Source organism: Brassica napus, chromosome C3, assembly GCF_020379485.1.
Source record: "Brassica napus cultivar Da-Ae chromosome C3, Da-Ae, whole genome shotgun sequence".
NCBI classification, from domain to species: domain Eukaryota; kingdom Viridiplantae; phylum Streptophyta; class Magnoliopsida; order Brassicales; family Brassicaceae; genus Brassica; species Brassica napus.
This window is the reverse complement of record NC_063446.1, coordinates 57,590,881-57,606,792: the sequence shown is the minus strand read 5'-3', so window position 1 is coordinate 57,606,792 and position 15,912 is coordinate 57,590,881. Positions and strand designations below refer to the sequence as shown.

General features: G+C 36.9%; 2 protein-coding genes, 2 non-coding genes and 1 pseudogene across 8 annotated transcripts; 1 reads left to right on the top strand and 4 right to left on the bottom strand.

The window, feature by feature from the left end:
• Positions 1 to 9: 9 nt before the first annotated feature.
• On the bottom strand, positions 10 to 4,406 carry LOC125583397 (loricrin-like). Of its 2 annotated transcripts, XM_048750272.1 has the most exons (5): positions 3,896 to 4,398; positions 3,443 to 3,769; positions 3,014 to 3,367; positions 2,338 to 2,380; positions 10 to 2,249 (listed from the first exon to the last, which is right to left on the bottom strand). In XM_048750272.1, the coding sequence occupies exons 1-5, from the start codon at positions 3,957 to 3,959 to the stop codon at positions 2,021 to 2,023; spliced, it is 1,017 nt and encodes a 338-aa protein (XP_048606229.1). In that variant the 5' UTR covers positions 3,960 to 4,398; the 3' UTR covers positions 10 to 2,020. The 2 variants fall into 2 exon arrangements, with proteins under 2 accessions (XP_048606229.1, XP_048606228.1); XM_048750271.1 differs by having other exon boundaries at positions 3,014 to 3,769; positions 3,896 to 4,406.
• On the bottom strand, positions 504 to 592 carry LOC125584862. Its single transcript, XR_007321769.1, has one exon. It is a non-coding gene; the product is annotated as a small nucleolar RNA Z196/R39/R59 family (small nucleolar RNA).
• Positions 784 to 869, bottom strand: LOC125584956. Its single transcript, XR_007321849.1, has one exon. It is a non-coding gene; the product is annotated as a small nucleolar RNA snoR4a (small nucleolar RNA).
• LOC125584954 lies at positions 925 to 995 on the bottom strand (annotated as a pseudogene).
• A 1,511-nt stretch (positions 4,407 to 5,917) lies between the features above and the next one.
• On the top strand, positions 5,918 to 9,965 carry LOC111213931 (RNA polymerase II degradation factor 1). Of its 4 annotated transcripts, none has more exons than XM_048750267.1 (10): positions 5,918 to 6,292; positions 6,538 to 6,581; positions 6,827 to 6,950; positions 7,069 to 7,183; positions 7,277 to 7,800; positions 7,896 to 8,139; positions 8,208 to 8,487; positions 8,605 to 8,751; positions 8,898 to 9,371; positions 9,460 to 9,965. In XM_048750267.1, exons 1-10 carry the CDS (start codon positions 6,097 to 6,099, stop codon positions 9,775 to 9,777), a joined length of 2,466 nt encoding a protein of 821 aa, XP_048606224.1. In that variant the 5' UTR covers positions 5,918 to 6,096; the 3' UTR covers positions 9,778 to 9,965. The 4 variants fall into 4 exon arrangements, with proteins under 4 accessions (XP_048606224.1, XP_022571498.2, XP_022571497.2 ...); XM_022715777.2 differs by having other exon boundaries at positions 8,602 to 8,751; XM_022715776.2 differs by having other exon boundaries at positions 7,069 to 7,198.
• Positions 9,966 to 15,912: the final 5,947 nt, after the last annotated feature.

Sequence of the window (15,912 nt, the reverse complement as noted above, 5' to 3'; positions counted from 1 at the left end):
ATTTAAAACTGAACAAACATTGATCAATTAATATTACTTATTGAGATCACAGTGTCTACCATTGGTCCATAACATAAATATTGTGCTTCTGGGAACATCCAGAAAGGATCTTTTCAGTTTATTGTATACGTTTAGAAGTATCAGACCTGGAACAATTTTACATCACTGGTGAAATTGCAGCCAACAAAAGAACTGGACAGAACATTTACATATAAATACAAACAGGAATAATAATAATTATGCAATTATTAGGCACTTTATCAAACTGACCGGAAAAAAGAAAATATGATACCAAGAAAACATAGGTTAGTTGAATATAAACAGGTTAAAAAGTAACAGGTAGCTTATGTGATAAGCTAGCAGTGTCGCAAAGGCCTGTTCATTAACTTTCTGCCTATGAAAAACGAAATGTCCAACTACATTTATAAGTTTGGACATCAGATACCATTAGGCAATCTATTAACAATAACACAAAAAACTAAATCAAAGATTTAATTAAAAACTGCAATCTCAGCCGAAAGATGGTGATCTAGTGTTTAATAATCACTGAATTATCATTAAATATGGACGATTTTATTCATCATTGATTGCATTAAAAAAAAAAAGATTGAAAACAACAAGAAAGCTTTTAAGAAGAGGTCAGATGGTAGTGCATGTCTAAAGATCAACACTTTGTTTCAGATTTGCAGACGTATGGTAATAATAATCCTCATTCCTCTCGACTTGAAAACACAAATTAAAACTAGAACAGAACTTGACAAAAGTAATTCTATTAATGATTATGGATCAGAGAATATGGCAAATCACTCACTCTGCCGAAGCAGATCAGACTGGGTGTCACAAAACATTTATGCCATTTCATCATATCCATATACAATGATCAAAAGACAGAACTAGCTAACAATAAAAGATGAAAATCTATGAGAATCAGACAGAAGTAGTCAATCACCATGTTTTAAGTAAGACTGGGGCGACAATTCCTTATCATCACTTTCTTCAATACCGAACAAATCAAATAAAATAAAAAGATCCACGAAAGACATCTAGCTACAGAACTAGAGCTAAGGTTCCTACTTAGGAGATAGACACAGTAAAATTAGGATTTTCAAGCCGTCAGTAGCTTGGAGAGAACATGAAGGTTTTTGAACTTTATATAGAGGCAGAAGACTGCTTAGTTTCTTAGGGTTTGTGTCTCCCACTCATTATTCGTCGCCGCTTTACATATGGGCCTGCTCTTCTAAATTATGGGCTTAAGTAATAGGCCCAAATAAAACTTTTAGCTGTGGTTAATCCTCAAGTGAAGTTAATACTGCATAACCGCTAGAGATGATCTTTTAGACTTGTTCCTGGGAATGAGAAGCTATGTTGTTGTGTTTTGTTCTTTATAGATTATCGTTGAGGAAACTAAGGATCTGGATTTCCTTGACTTTTAGGTTAATAATAATGATCAGGTCTTGAATCTGCATTTATGTTTGATCAGGTCTTGAATCAGCAGAAGTTTGTTATCTTTGCTTGTAGTTACTCTTTAGGAATGTTGTTTTATAGGTGAACTTGAACTGCCATTCATCGCGTTACTCTTGGCGATTGCAAGGTTAGAGTTTTAGTATTAGAGATGAGGGTTTTCTTCTATTTAGTCAAGACTCATTGGCTCCATCTATGTGTGCAGAGGGAAACAAGAAGGCGACCTCATATCTATGTGGAGCTCGTCTCTCAATATGAAGTAGCTTTCATATTATTAGTTCTATAGCATTCCCCTTTTTGTCATTTTTATCAGCTCCCTAAGTATTTTTATTCTCTAAAACTGTGGAGAGGTACATTACGCTTAACGTGTCTACAAGAATGTTTATAATAATCTAAGCCCTTTGATTTTGTAATATCTCCTACTAAATAAATATATTTATGAACTATATCAAGAGAAAAGATGATGAGAGTAAAGGTGGTCTTGGATTATAAATCTTCTTGCTGATCACGGCTTCGTAATTTGCAGGGAATGATTGAAACCCTGAGACCCTCTGTCTGTTTAAAGATAATATTGCCTCAGTAGTAGTATCCCAACTGCTGTAAAAAATGAAATGAAGCTATGCGACGCATGAGTTGCTGAACTCGGAAGCCCCGTTGGCTCTGCCACGCCGAAGGGTGGTCCTGAACCAGGCATGCCTGTAGTTGGAGTTGTTATTGGCGGTGGGAAGGTAGAAGTAGAAGGTGGGGAGTTAAAATCTGGTGGACTCGGTTGGCTCGGCGGGCTTGTGCTGCATTTGGCATAGAGAAAGCAGTATTATTCTCTATTTCTTTTGGCAGGTTAATTAAGACGTTAGTTTAGCCGGAAGAGAGACGTACCTGACTGTTCCTGATGATGCTGAGAAGCGACAGCTTCCTTTACCTGGGGCAGTACAAGAGCAGATTTGAGTACCAGACTCGAATTTTATATTTAGCATAAAAAGGTGAAAACTCTAGTCATCATCAAGCTATATAACACATGTGAATCACATGGTGATGGTGGTATTAATATTCTTAGAGCAAGCATTGGTGAAGATACCCATAAAATTTGTCATTAAAAATGTATTAAAATAAAACTAACCACTGAGATTTTGACAAATGTTAATTGATTTTCTAGAAAATAGTAAAATTTCTCGAACAAAAGATTTTCACTCTTTTTTATATTTTATGTTTCTGGTTATTTTTATTCATGAGAAACTTAGTTGAAAATTACCAATATAGATTTTCTTAGTCTTTCATTTAATTAGAGTTTTTATACATTATTAAATTGTTATTTTAAAGTATTTTATTTATGTAATTAATTTTAGTTATTAAATATGTATATTAATTAAAGTGGATATTTGACAATACTTTCTGAAAAAATTCGAAAGTCTCTTGTACAAGAAACCCTTTTGAAACTTTACTTTTTTACTTTTTCATATATACTTTTCATATTTTTGGGTAAAAACCCCCTTTGAGATACTACCAACGGTCTAATGGATTTATAACTAGATCAAGAAAGTTTAAAGTGTCTTACTTGGATCTGTGCTGGTAAGTTGTGCAGCCCCTCCAAAATTGCAGCTGTCTGAACCAGGATGCTTCTGGTAATAACTATTAAAAGCAAATGAAGCATGATCACGAATAGTGTTAGGCTCGTAACAGCTTGCACCTTGCTGGATCTGGCCGCAATCAGCTCCTCCATACCCACAAGCGTAATCCAAAGCCACCTGTAATGATGTTGGCGAAGCATTTGCTTTAGCTATACACCACTGGCCACTACCGCCACCACCACCTCCACCAGTGTCACCACCTCCGCCTCCACCAGGTGCACCACCGCCACCACCTGCGCCGGTGTCACCACCTCCGCCTCCACCAGGTGCACCACCGCCACCTCCACCAGGTGCACCACCGCCACCACCTGCGCCGGTGTCACCACCTCCGCCTCCACCAGGTGCACCACCGCCACCAGCACCTGGACCAGTGTCGCCACCTCCACCTCCACCACCAGGTGCACCACCACCTGTTGGTGTAGTACCATCAAGTGGTGGATAGCCGCCGCCACCGGTCGGTGTGGTACCATCAAGTGGTGGATAGCCACCACCGGTTGGTGTTGTACCATCTAACGGTGGATAGCCACCAGTTGGTGGATTTGGGTTTGTGACTGGACCTGGAAACGTTGAGGAAGGCGGTGATGGTTGGGTAATGGTTGGTGTGGTGGTATCGCCACCTGGAGATGTAGGATTAACCACTGGTATATCACCAGCTTGTCCTCCCTGAGCTATAACATCTAGAGCTGAAACCAAACCAATCATCAAAAAGGGAAAAAAAAATACAGGTCAGTTTCTAAGCAAAAAAACAAACACTAATTCTCCTTCATCCTTTCATGATTCTAATGTTGTATGAGACGCAGAGAGATTACGTGAACTGATTAGAAGACATAGAAGCATGATCTGAAAATATCGACGAGCAACAATGTGAGCCATTTCTTTATTTGTTCCTTGTGTAGTTGAAGATCTTGAAAAGAGAGAGAGACTTGTCGGGTAGTCTTGGGATATGGTAGAAGAAAGATAGAATGGTTGCGAAGAAGTTCCCTCTCAGGTGTAGATATATAATATTTATACAAAGATGAAGAGGACAAAAGGAGAATCATAGAATCAAAGATTTCTTGGGATGGGAGAGAGAGGGGACGCGAAGACATGTATGAGAAGAATATAAGAAAACTTGAGAAAGGAGAAACTAGGAGGAAGCTAGAATCGGCAAGCAAAGAGAAAACACCATAAAGAAGAAAAGGTATTTACAGATTAAACTTATAGTACATGGACAAATATAAGAAGCTCCCTTTTTGGTGGGAAAGTTCAAACATCTTCCTAACTATTTGCTCTCCTTTAGTAAAAGAGATAAATATATATAAGATGCATATGTGGTGAAAAATTATTCAAACAAAGTATTGTTAGCTCAAGTGGAAAAAATATTCAAAGCAAGTGCGAAAGATCACATGATTGGGTGATGTATAAAACAAAACTAATTACATGATTTAGTTACAGAAATTGGGGGTTTCAACCTAGAACCTACCATTTTTTTGGAACACCTCCTATAAACTTCTTATAGTACATATGTTACATTTTTGCCGAACTTGTTAAGTCATATCATTAGTTGTGTCTTAAGTCTCAACATATGATTTCAATGACAAATGAAGATGGTACTATATGTCACAAGTTCTCAATAGAAGTGAGCATAACCAATGTTTATATGCTAATAAATTTCTAATATTTAGAGCATTCTTGGAGAATGTTTTGTTCTAAAACAAGCATGGCATTTTTTCATTACTAAAAGATTTTGGATCGAAATCCGTAAAATCTCCAAGATCCGAAACCACATCATCAATATTAATTTTGTCTATTGCGTCACTCTGTGGCCTTTAAACATTACTTATGGTGCTTTTTATTTGAGCTAACAAGAATTGGTAGGAGAGGTCGTTTTAACTGATGCTGTACTATAAGTCGAATATCAACAGAGAGAACCTGTACTGTAAGTTAAAATAACGAAAAGCTAAAGTGCTCCCATGAAACATAAGGAATATCTGCTTAGTAAGCCCAGTTGCAATTCTCTATCTTTATATGTATCTTCTCTTGTAAACAAGTGGTTCTTTTCGTTTTGTTTCTTTCTAACCTTTGTTGCAATACAATTTTTCAGATGAGTTTTCTTTATTGATAAAGTTCATGTGGCTAACCTTTTTCCCCAAGTTTTAATCCAGACTAGTAGTATTTCGTAGGAAACCATTGAATCCAAATCAATCGGCATTGTAACTCCTTTTTTTTATTTTGTTTCGTTCGATTTATGTAATATAAATTTTGAATATATTTTCGTATCTATTAACAAATATTTGAAAAACTGATACCTCCAAACAAAGACAGTATAAAATTTTGGGAACTATAAACAATTGAATATTTTTTTTTTACAAATTCAAGAGTTTCTGTTCATCTAATTTTTTTTTAAAAAAATTGGAAGCTATAGGACAATGTTTCATTCAGCTATTTCCCCTCCAAACCACGTTTGTTTCTTTTTCTGAACCAAATGGAAACCCAAATCCAAAAAATCGGTTTGATCGGTTTATAATTGCATGTCTATTTTAAAAATAAATCATGAGGGGGATTGAATGATGGGTGGGTCAGTAATCATCATAACCTTGTATTTGGGATACATTACTGTTAGCATGTTGAAATTTTGGTATATAAACCGGGTTAAGAGTGACAAATAAATTTTTTTACAAAAGGACGATACACATGCACACATTATGTGATCTGCGATTGCGAGAGAAGACGATATCATGACATCACTGCAATTGGCTGGTCCCATCTAATGTTTCAGTAATCTTAAACCCGGTTAAGACACACCGGTTCAAACAAGAGAACCGTAATTTTACAATTTTGAAAAGAAAAAACCGAAAATCGAGAGAGGGTTTTCTTCCTTGTACAGAGATATATATCTTCTGCTCCTTTCTTCTTCCTCTTTTCTTTTCTCTTCTCTCTTTGTTCGTATTCTCGCGACTGACTAGCCACAGAGAGAGAGCGTCGATACATCCAGATCCGAGAGAGAGGCAGCTTTACTACGGCGGATAAGATGAGCAGCGGCAAGGTCATCGGCGGCGGCGGCGGCGGCGGAGCGAGAAAAGGCAATAACGATATTCCGTCAGGGTCTAGGAAAATAGTGCAGAGCTTGAAGGAAATCGTGAACGCTCCCGAGGCTGAGATCTACGCTATGCTTAAAGAGTGTAATATGGATCCTAACGAAGCCGTTCATCGCCTCCTCTCTCAAGGTTCGGTGAAATGAGATTTTTTTTCGAAAAATTGACTGATTGATTAGGGTTTTCTATTACGGTTTTCATCCTTATGCACGAAAGTTTTTGTCTTTGCGCGAAAAGCTAAAGCTGAAAATTATCAAGTAGTGGTGTCTTTGTCTTTCTTACAATATGAGAACTCTCTCAGCTTCGAAGGCTTTGTCTTTTGTTGCGGTTTGAGTCTATTGATGATACTGATTCTTTTTTTCTTATTACCTTCTCAGATCCTTTTCACGAGGTCAAGAGCAAAAAGGAAAAGAAGAAAGAGGTGAGTCAACCCTGAAACTCTTGTTCTTATGGCAAATAGATTAGAGAATGTTTTTTCTGATTTTCTTGTCCAGTGTTAACTAATTATGTTTTCATGCCTGAGGTCTACTTACTTACTTCGAATGTTTTGTTACTAGCTGTAGTTTTCTTCTGGAATCAATTGAATTTTAGTTTTAGCTATAGTTATCATTTCGGTTTATTGGAAGTTTTTGATATTTTAAGTTTTTGATATTTTCTGCTATTCAGACAAGGGACGTACCGGATTACAGGCTGCGTGGTGCTAATAACACATACAACCGTGGTGGTAGAGGTGGAGGTGGTTCTGATCGCTATGCTGGACGAAGTGGATCTGCCCATCTGAACTCTACTGGTATAGACATGATCTCTTGGATACATTAAGATTTATATGAACCTTTATTAGCGCGCTTTTCAAGCGGTTGTAGTTTATAACTATAGGGATTCATTCTTTATGTGCTTCTGTTTTTCAGATTCTGGAAACTTCCAGGGTAAATCTACAAACAAGAGAGAAAGTGGAACCCAGGGTTACACAAGCTCTTGGTCTTCTGCCTCTGGAGTGGCAAACCACCATCAGACACCACACAGGTTTTCCCTTGAGTGGTCTCTTTCTTTTGCATTTTGGAATTTTGAAAAATGATTTTATTGGTAGAATCTCATTTAGTTGCATATGTTTTGCAGTGATTCTGTTGTCACGGAGAATAGATTGCCACCTGCTGCCTCGAGCGATGGAATATCATCATCATCACAGCCTGCTTCTGGACATCAAACTCCATGGTTTGGAGCTCCAGGACAGATGTCTATGGCTGACATTGTGAAGAGGGGTAGACCACAGAACAAGACAACAAACTCACAACGATCTGAGATTAATCACGAGCATGAAGTTAATGCAAATCATCAGGTCCCTGTGAAAGATGAATGGCCGTCGATTGAGAAGCCACTGGCTCCTATTACATCTTCTGTATCAGTAGCACCAGTAGAGTCAGAGGCATGCGGTGGCGCAGCTGATTTCCAATCTGAGAGAGGAGATCAACAACATCTGAGGGACCGGTTAGAAAATATACAGTTGGAAGAAAGTGGAGTCGATCATGTGCAACCTGGCTCGGTTGGAAATGTCCAAGAAGAGGACTCGGGAGTTTCGTCTGAATCTAATGATAATCAGTACACTTATGAGACGCAGAGCCATCCTGTGGAGCACCACAAAGGTATTGTGAATACATATAGTCATGATCAGTAGCACATAAGAAGATGTTTTGGTGTTTTTGATTGTATCTTATTCTGTCTCATTATTACTTTTCAGATGAAGATGAGGTTTCATCTGGTTCAGCCGACTCTCAAGAACTAACCGTAGATGGTCATGATCAAGAAGTCTCGCATGAAGATGATAGACGTGCTGTTGTTATTCCAAAACATTTGCTAATCCATACAGAAGAGTGCTCGCAATTGAGTTTCGGAAGTTTTGGAGGTTTTGGATCAAGGCCTTTGAGCAACAACGCAGAAGAGACTCCTGATGTAGCTCCACAGATCGAACATTCAGATGCTAGGTATTCCGTTGCTAATCATTTCGTTTTCCATATGGGTTTTGATTGACTGATCAATGCTTGTTTTGCAGAAATACTGAGTTCTATGGTGATGAACGCCTTGGAAGTACAGTTAATGGAAGTATGGGGCACGCACCTGCCGCTGGAAGTTATGATGATTCTTTGGAATCTAGGCGAGAGGTTCTGAAGCAAGAAAACCCTGAGACTGTTCAAGAGAACCAGTACGCATTTGCTCAGTCCGAGCCAGAGTATGCTAAGCAGCAGCAGCAGCAGCTGAATACTGCATATGATGCGTCACAGACAAATGCTCAGAATCAGATGCAGAATCTTGCTTCTTTGTCAAATGTGATGGTAAGCTACATGTGCATTATTCATATTTTAAGTGATGCACGGCTAGTAATGCCCCAATGAAATTCTCCAATGGCATTGCTAACATTGGTACTTGGTTTGTGCGTTTTGACTCAGCAGGGATATCCACACTCAGATCCCAACAGTCTATTGGCACAAAACGCTAGGGAGCTTGAGTTCCAGTATTCCAATTTTGCACAGTCTATGCAGTCAAGAAATAGCAACAATGCTTCTTCACTTGGTGGCCAAAGCATTTCCATGCCAGAGGTAAATAACCACTTTTGTCTTTTTATAAGAATCACAAGATGTCTTGTTGATTGTCAAATGAATAATGTTATGTTTGCATGACCTAAGGCAGTAGTTTCTTTATGTTCAGAAAAATGTTTTGATTATATATTTTCTTACATTTGTAGGCTCTCCGAGGCAGTGGAACACCAGCGACGCAGCCAATGCAGCAAAACTTACAAGGTGCTAATATCGCCACTGGACCAGCACTTCCTCAACAGCTTCCTCAAATGCATCCTTACTCTCAACCCACAATGCCGCTAGCACACTTTGCAAACATGATTAGTTATCCTCTAATACCTCAGAACTATCCATACATGCCATCCGCTTTCCAGCAAACATATGCTGGTAACACCTCATATCACCAGCAGCTAGCTGCGTTGCTTCCACAGTACAAAACCAATCTCTCTCCCAGTAATTTGCCTCAGTCTGCAACAGCGCCTGCGTCCGCTTATGGGTTTGGAAACTCCACCAATGTTGGATCCGCCGGAAACTTCCCTATTAACCAACAACAGTCTGCTCCTACCGGGTATGAAGATGTTCTGAGTTCTCAGTACAAAGAGAGTAATCATCTGTTGGCACTTCAACATCAGCAGCAGCAGGTAATAATTGTCTCTTTATTGTCACTCTCTCTTGTTTCAGACAAGAACCATTGATGACATTTTGTTTTCTCCTGCTTTAAATATTTAGAACGAAAACTCGGCGATGTGGCATCACGGTCATGGCTCTCGGACCATGTCAGGTGTCCCGGCTAACACGTACTACAACCTCCAAGCACAACAACAGCAACTACAACAGACTCAGCAAGCAGCGGCAGGAGGGTATCGTCAAGCTCAGCAGCAACAACAACAGCGTTATGGATCTCATGGCTACCCTAATTTCTATCAGTCCCAAACAGAAATGTCGCTCGAGCGCCAGCAGCAAAACCCTAGAGATGGTGCGGGGGCTCAGGTTGGTCAGCAGACCTCAGATCAAACCCAGCAGCAGCTCTGGCAAAACTCTTACTAAATGAAGAGAGTGTGTTCTTCTTTCGGTTATAGAGTGGTTTTGTGTGGCGAGGCATATGGATATGTTCTGAATGTATGTTATATAATCATCATCTTTTATGTCTACTCTGTTAACTTAGGTAACAGGCAAATCTGATTTCATCGATGCAAACTTATAAAAAAAAGTTGGTGAATCTTTTCTTTCTTTTATTTCTTGTCCCAAGTGTTTGAACGTTTCATAATCTGCTTCTGTTTTACTAGTTCTTATTAAACATGATTTTGAAGCTTGGTGTTTATCTTTTACCTTTGACATGTAATTCAACGGTTGATTTTTCACTACAAATTGAATTCTTAAATAATATGAAATTATTTAGAATCAAAAGAATCTAATCGGTTTAATAAAAAGAAAGAGATACCATCCGTGGCATATGACACATTTTTGATACTTCATTTCATCATAGTTAGTTATGATTAATTATGTAGTAAATTAAAAACTTGTATGTTAAAATTCATTTGATCTATAAGATGCATGCAAAATCACAGCTTCTGGTTTCAAGAAAAAGGTAGCATCCGAATCATATATAATGGGAGCAAGATTCACCTCCCTCGGGCTTGCTATCAGAACTCAAGCAGTTCTTACCGAATTCTCAGAGAGGGATTGGCATTTTGGAGGAAGTAGTTCTGTTCCACCATTACTTAGGGCACAAGGTAATAATTGTCTCTTTATGGGTCACTTTCTTACCACTTTCTCTTGGTTTCAGACAAGAACAGGCTGAACAGCTTGATGACATTGTTTTTCTCCTGCTGTATCCATTCAGAATGAAAACTCGGCAATGTGGCATCACGGTCATGGCTCTCGGACCATGTCAGGTGTCCCGGCTAACACATACTACAACTTCCAAGCTCAACAACAACAGACTCAGCAAGCAGCAGCAGGATGGTATCGTCAAGCTCAGCAACAACAATAGCGTTACATGGCTACCCTAATTTCTCTCAGTCCCAATCAGAAATGTCGCTTGAGCGCCAGCAGCAAAACCCTAGAGATGGTGCAGGGGCTCAGGTTGGTCAGCCCTCAGATCAAACCCATCAGCTCTGGCAAAACTCTTACTAAATGAAGAAAGAGAGAGTAGTCTTTTTCAGCTTATTTCGGTTATAGAGAAATTTGTGTGGCGAGGCATGGATATGTTCCGAATGTATGTTATATAAGCATGATCTTTTTGTCTACTCTGTTAACTTAGGTAACATGCAATTCTGATTTCATCGACGCAACTTATAAGAAAAAATAAACCTTTTCTTGATCTGCCTCTTCCTTTTTTTTTCTTGTCCCAAGTGTTTAAAGGTTTTTTTTAAGCATATTCTAGCTTTGGGGATAACATGAGTTTGAAGCTTGACTACACCTTGCTGTTCATCTTTTACCTTTAAATTTGTGGAAAAAGTTTGGTCTTTCTAGATAGTTTTTAAAACGGGTTAGAAAACATGCATGTGACGGTGAAGAAACTACTTTTTCTGAATCGATCTTATGTTTTTCCTAGTCTAATTATTGAAAGTATGAAAACATGCATGTGACGGTGGAGTCAAGTCAATATTTTGAAGGTGCATTACAATACCACGGATGTGATCAATATATAATATTACCTTCATTTTATTTTAATTTTCGTTCTAGATTTATGCACGCAAAATAATAAAACATATAATTTTTTTATATTTCTAAAATAAAAATATGATTACCTATATACATTTATAATCATATTTTAACCAACAGAAAAATAAATTGAAAAATCTTGTTAATAATTTTTGCATTAAAATCTTAAAACGACATTTATTTTAAAACAAAAATTTTATTCTACAACGACAATTGAATTGAAACGGATGAAGTACAAAACTGGAAGAAAAGAAACTGCATATAACCTTTAATACTTAAATAACAAAAAATACTACAAAATGTATGAAATTAATAACGTAAGATTGGTTTGATGATATAGTATGCGCACACGCAAGGTATTTAACTCCAAAAAGGCAAACCACACAATAAGTCGCATCCACTTGAAGAAAGAACAAAATATACAGTGGACGACGCCACCCTATGTCTCCAAATCATGAAATCCACCAGTAGGATTATAGTTGATTATGATATCTTCAGATATTTTGCCGATAATATAGTGCGGTGCCTATAACATATTCAACATGCACGCATCATCTTATCTTAATAGAGACTTGAAATCTATGGGAGTTTGCAGTTGGAAATCTTTACGGGGTTTTTACCAAAACTAACCCAATTTTAACCCCAAACCTATATCCAAACTTGAATCAAATGCAAAACTAACCTAAAAGCCTAGTGAAATTACAGCTCAGCCCCTTGTGACCAAACAAAAAAACAGAAGCCATTTTTACGAATATAGCCCTAGTAAATCGTATGAGTCGTCTAAGATGTTGGAAGTCGTCTGGACGACTGAAGTGTAAGTCGTCTGGTACCGGTTTATTTTAACAATAATTTATAAATCTTGTAAGAAAATATTTTGATGTCTGAAAAATAAAAATCAAGTAATTATAAACAGTTTTAAGTGATATAAATTAAGATATGATAAATTGATTTGTTTTGAAGATAGATGAGTGAAAGTAGTGAATCATGAAATACTTTGGTTTAGGAGTTTGGCAAACATATGTTGTAGTATTGTATGTATTGTTAGGGTTAGATTTTGGAAAACTAAAATGTTTTTTTCAAAAATTAGTTTTCACCTATATGTGTTTATTTATGTGTATAGTAAACACTTTTCAAGTTTAATTTGATTTTATGAAGTCTTTAATTAGATAATTAAGTTTAGGGGTTATGTTTAGGGTGTGGACGATTTATATTTCAGTCGTCTGTTGAATAATTTACTCAGACGACGTATACTTCAGTCGTCCACATCGTACCGAACCTTTAATTTTACCAATGTACGTTTTAACCTAACCGGATCATTTTACTCGGACGACTTACATTTCAGTCGTCTGGTGAAGAAATTAAAACAGACGACTTACATGTAAGTCGTCTGGAAAGTCTTCTATTTTAGTTTCCAGCTAAAAATATTTAATTTCCCGCTAAAAATATTAAACTCTTATGGATGACTTACATGTAAGTCGTTTGTTTTAATTTTTTCACCAGACGACTGAAATGTAAGTCGTCCAGGAAGTCGTCTAAGTCAAAAATATTTAACCTAATTGGATTTTTTGTCTCCCTATATAAAGAAAAATTTACACATTCTTTCTCCTCCTCTCAAATGGCTGCAACAAAAATGTAATGTTCATCATTCTAAAACTCTCCAACCTCTCTCTAATCTCTTTGACTTGAAAACACCAAACTTTATATGAATTTTTCAATTTTGTCTCATGTATTTCTTACTAATCTATCTCTTTTGCAGGTTTTTAATCAAATGGTACTCATCTTCCACTAATTTAAAGGTAAATCTATTAATTTTAGATATGTATTTTTGTGTGTTCTATAAATGTAGATTTATCTAATCTTCCACTCATTTTCTCTATTTTTAAGTCATTTGAACGTTTTTGGATATGCAGGTTTTTCAGATCTGGATTTGATATGCAGGTTTTTCAGATCTGGAAGACTTCTTGGACGACTTACCTGTTAATCGTCTGGAAGTCGTCTGGAAGTCGTCTGGACTTCTTGGAAGTCTTCTGACAAAGTCGTCTGGACTTCCAGGAAGTCGTCTGGACTTCATGGAAGTCTTCTGACGAAGTCTCCCTTTCATAATAGATCTGAGCGTTTTGGTAAGTTCTTATGTCTGATTTTTCTTCATTTGGTAACTTCTTGTTGTATAAAGTTCTTACTTTTTTCCCAAACTAAAACTCTCCAAACCCACTCTAATCTCTTTGACTTGAAAACACCAAACTTTATATGAATTTTCCAGTTTTGTCCCATGTCTTTCTTACTAATCTATCTTTTTTGCAGGTTTTTAATTAGATGGTACTCATCTTCCACTAATTTAAAGCTAGATCTATTATTTTTAGATATGTATTTTTGTGTGTTCTGTAAAGGTAGATTTATCTAATCTTTCACTCATTTTTTTTTCTGTTTTTAAGCCATTTGAACGTTTTTGGATACGCAGGTTTTTCAGATCTGGATTTAATATGCAGGTTTTTCAGATCTGGAAGACTTCTGGGACGACTTACCTGTTAGTCGTCTGGAAGTCGTCTGGAAGTCGTTTGGACTTCTTGGAAGTCTTCTGACAAAGTCGTCTAGACTTCCTGTAAAGTCGTCTGGACTTCCTGTAAAGTCGTCTGGAAGTCGTCTGAACTTCCTAAAAGTCTTCTGACAAAGTCGTCTGAACTTCCTGGAAGTCGTCTGGACTTCTTAGAAGTCGTCTGGACTTCTTAAAAGTCGTGTGGTCTTGTCTACTCAAGTGGAATCCAAGCTTGTCTTTGTACAGGAATGATCTATAATAGTTTTGTTTGTGGTCTGTTTTGTGAATTGCATGTCTACTCTTTTAGTTGTGAATTTTTTGTAAAATCAGTAATAATGTTTTCCAAGATGTATTAAATGTGCTAACAATGTGTTTACACATTTACAAATCAATGAAATAATAGACTTCAGAAGCCTTTTTCTTATCTTTGGATCTCTCATATGCAATAATAAACTTCAATGGCCTTTTTCTCATCTTAATAAACAAGAATGTTGGTAGCTTTGTATTGATACAACATTTTAAGAAGCATTTTAACCCTTCTTCCAACTCATAACAATAGTCATCATTATTGTCTATAACAATAATACTTAAGAGATGGAAACAAACAATAGTAACTAGTCAAAGCATATCATATTTTATTATAAGTTTGCGTTGAAAAACTTAGTCAAATTTAGTAAAACTAAGGGAGAGAACATATTTTGTAAATATGAGTTTTACATATCTTGAAGTTACTTATCACTCTTAAAAATACAAGTTATTCAAAAACTAACGTAGAAGACTTAAAAACTAGCGGAGAAGACGCGGACGACTTCAATCTAAGTTGTCCAGACGACTAAACTATACGTCGTCTGGTCAACGCAGAGGTTATTTTTGCAATTAACTTTGAAATCTGTTATTTCGGACGACTAAAAAATAAGTCGTCTACTATTGTTTGGCTAAAAAAAAACTCCAAAAAAGCTAGACGACTTACATTTCAGTCGTCATAGGTTAGTTTTGCATTTGACTGGATTATTTCAGAAGTTTGACTTTTCTAGACGACTTACATTTCAGTCGTCTAGTAAAAATTAAAATAATAATATTTTTTTAAAAGTAGACGACTTACAGTTAAATCGTCATAGGTTAGTTTTGCAATTGAAAAAAAAAACTTCAAGATTTAATTATATACAGACGACGTATAATTCAGTTGTCCACGAGACGACTGAAATGTAAGTCGTCCAGGATTTACGAGGTTTGACCAGAATCTCGGAAACAAATCATGGACGACTTACAAGTAAGTCGTCTCGTGGACGACTGAATTATAAGTCGTCTGTGTATACTTAAATTTTGAAGTTTTTTTTTCAATTGCAAAACTAACCTATGACGACTTAACTGTAAGTCGTCTACTTTTAAAAAATATTATTATTTTAATTTTCGCTAGACGACTGAAATGTAAGTCGTCTGGGGAAGTCAAACTTCTGAAATAATCCAGTCAAATGGAAAACTAACCTATGACGACTGAAATGTAAGTCGTCTAGGTTCTTTGGGAATTTTTTTGAAACCAAACAAAAACAGACGACTTAACTTTCAGTCGTCTCAGGTTACAAATTTCAAAGTCAATTGCAAAAATAACCTCTGCGTTGACCAGACGACTTCCAGGTAAGTTGTCTACAGCCAGACGACTTCCCAAGTAAGTCGTCTGACGAACAGATCTGGAAAAAAACTCGATGTCATACCTTAAATTGGTGAGATAAGTTCCTTAGCATACATAAGGCTTCTCCAAGCACACAGAATCACAAACGAAAGTAACCCACCCAGAATCGTTAGCTTCTATGACTCTATGAACCATAAAAAATTTAGAATCAAAATCTTGGGTTTTTTTAGCTCATTGTGGAGAGAAAGTGAGAGATATGTTGTGTTTAGTTCACAAGAATGGAAAAAGAAGAAGGGTAAATCGATTTTGGGAGCATTAAGAGCTTCAAATTGGTTGTTCATGGTGGTTGTGG

What these genes read in the sequence shown, in the direction of transcription:
- LOC125583397 (XM_048750271.1), bottom strand. Translation starts at nt 3,959, where the DNA reads ATGGCTCACATTGTTGCTCGTCGATATTTTCAGATCATGCTTCTATGT. An exon ending in ATGTCTTCTAATCAGTTCAC is followed by an intron (nt 3,770 to 3,895) that starts GTAATCTCTCTG and finishes GTTTGGTTTCAG; the next exon opens with CTCTAGATGTTATAGCTCAG. An exon ending in ACTTACCAGCACAGATCCAA is followed by an intron (nt 2,381 to 3,013) that starts GTAAGACACTTT and finishes GTACTGCCCCAG; the next exon opens with GTAAAGGAAGCTGTCGCTTC.
- LOC111213931 (XM_022715775.2), top strand. Translation starts at nt 6,097, where the DNA reads ATGAGCAGCGGCAAGGTCATCGGCGGCGGCGGCGGCGGCGGAGCGAGA. An exon ending in TGCCCATCTGAACTCTACTG is followed by an intron (nt 6,951 to 7,068) that starts GTATAGACATGA and finishes TCTGTTTTTCAG; the next exon opens with ATTCTGGAAACTTCCAGGGT. An exon ending in AAAGCATTTCCATGCCAGAG is followed by an intron (nt 8,752 to 8,897) that starts GTAAATAACCAC and finishes TTACATTTGTAG; the next exon opens with GCTCTCCGAGGCAGTGGAAC.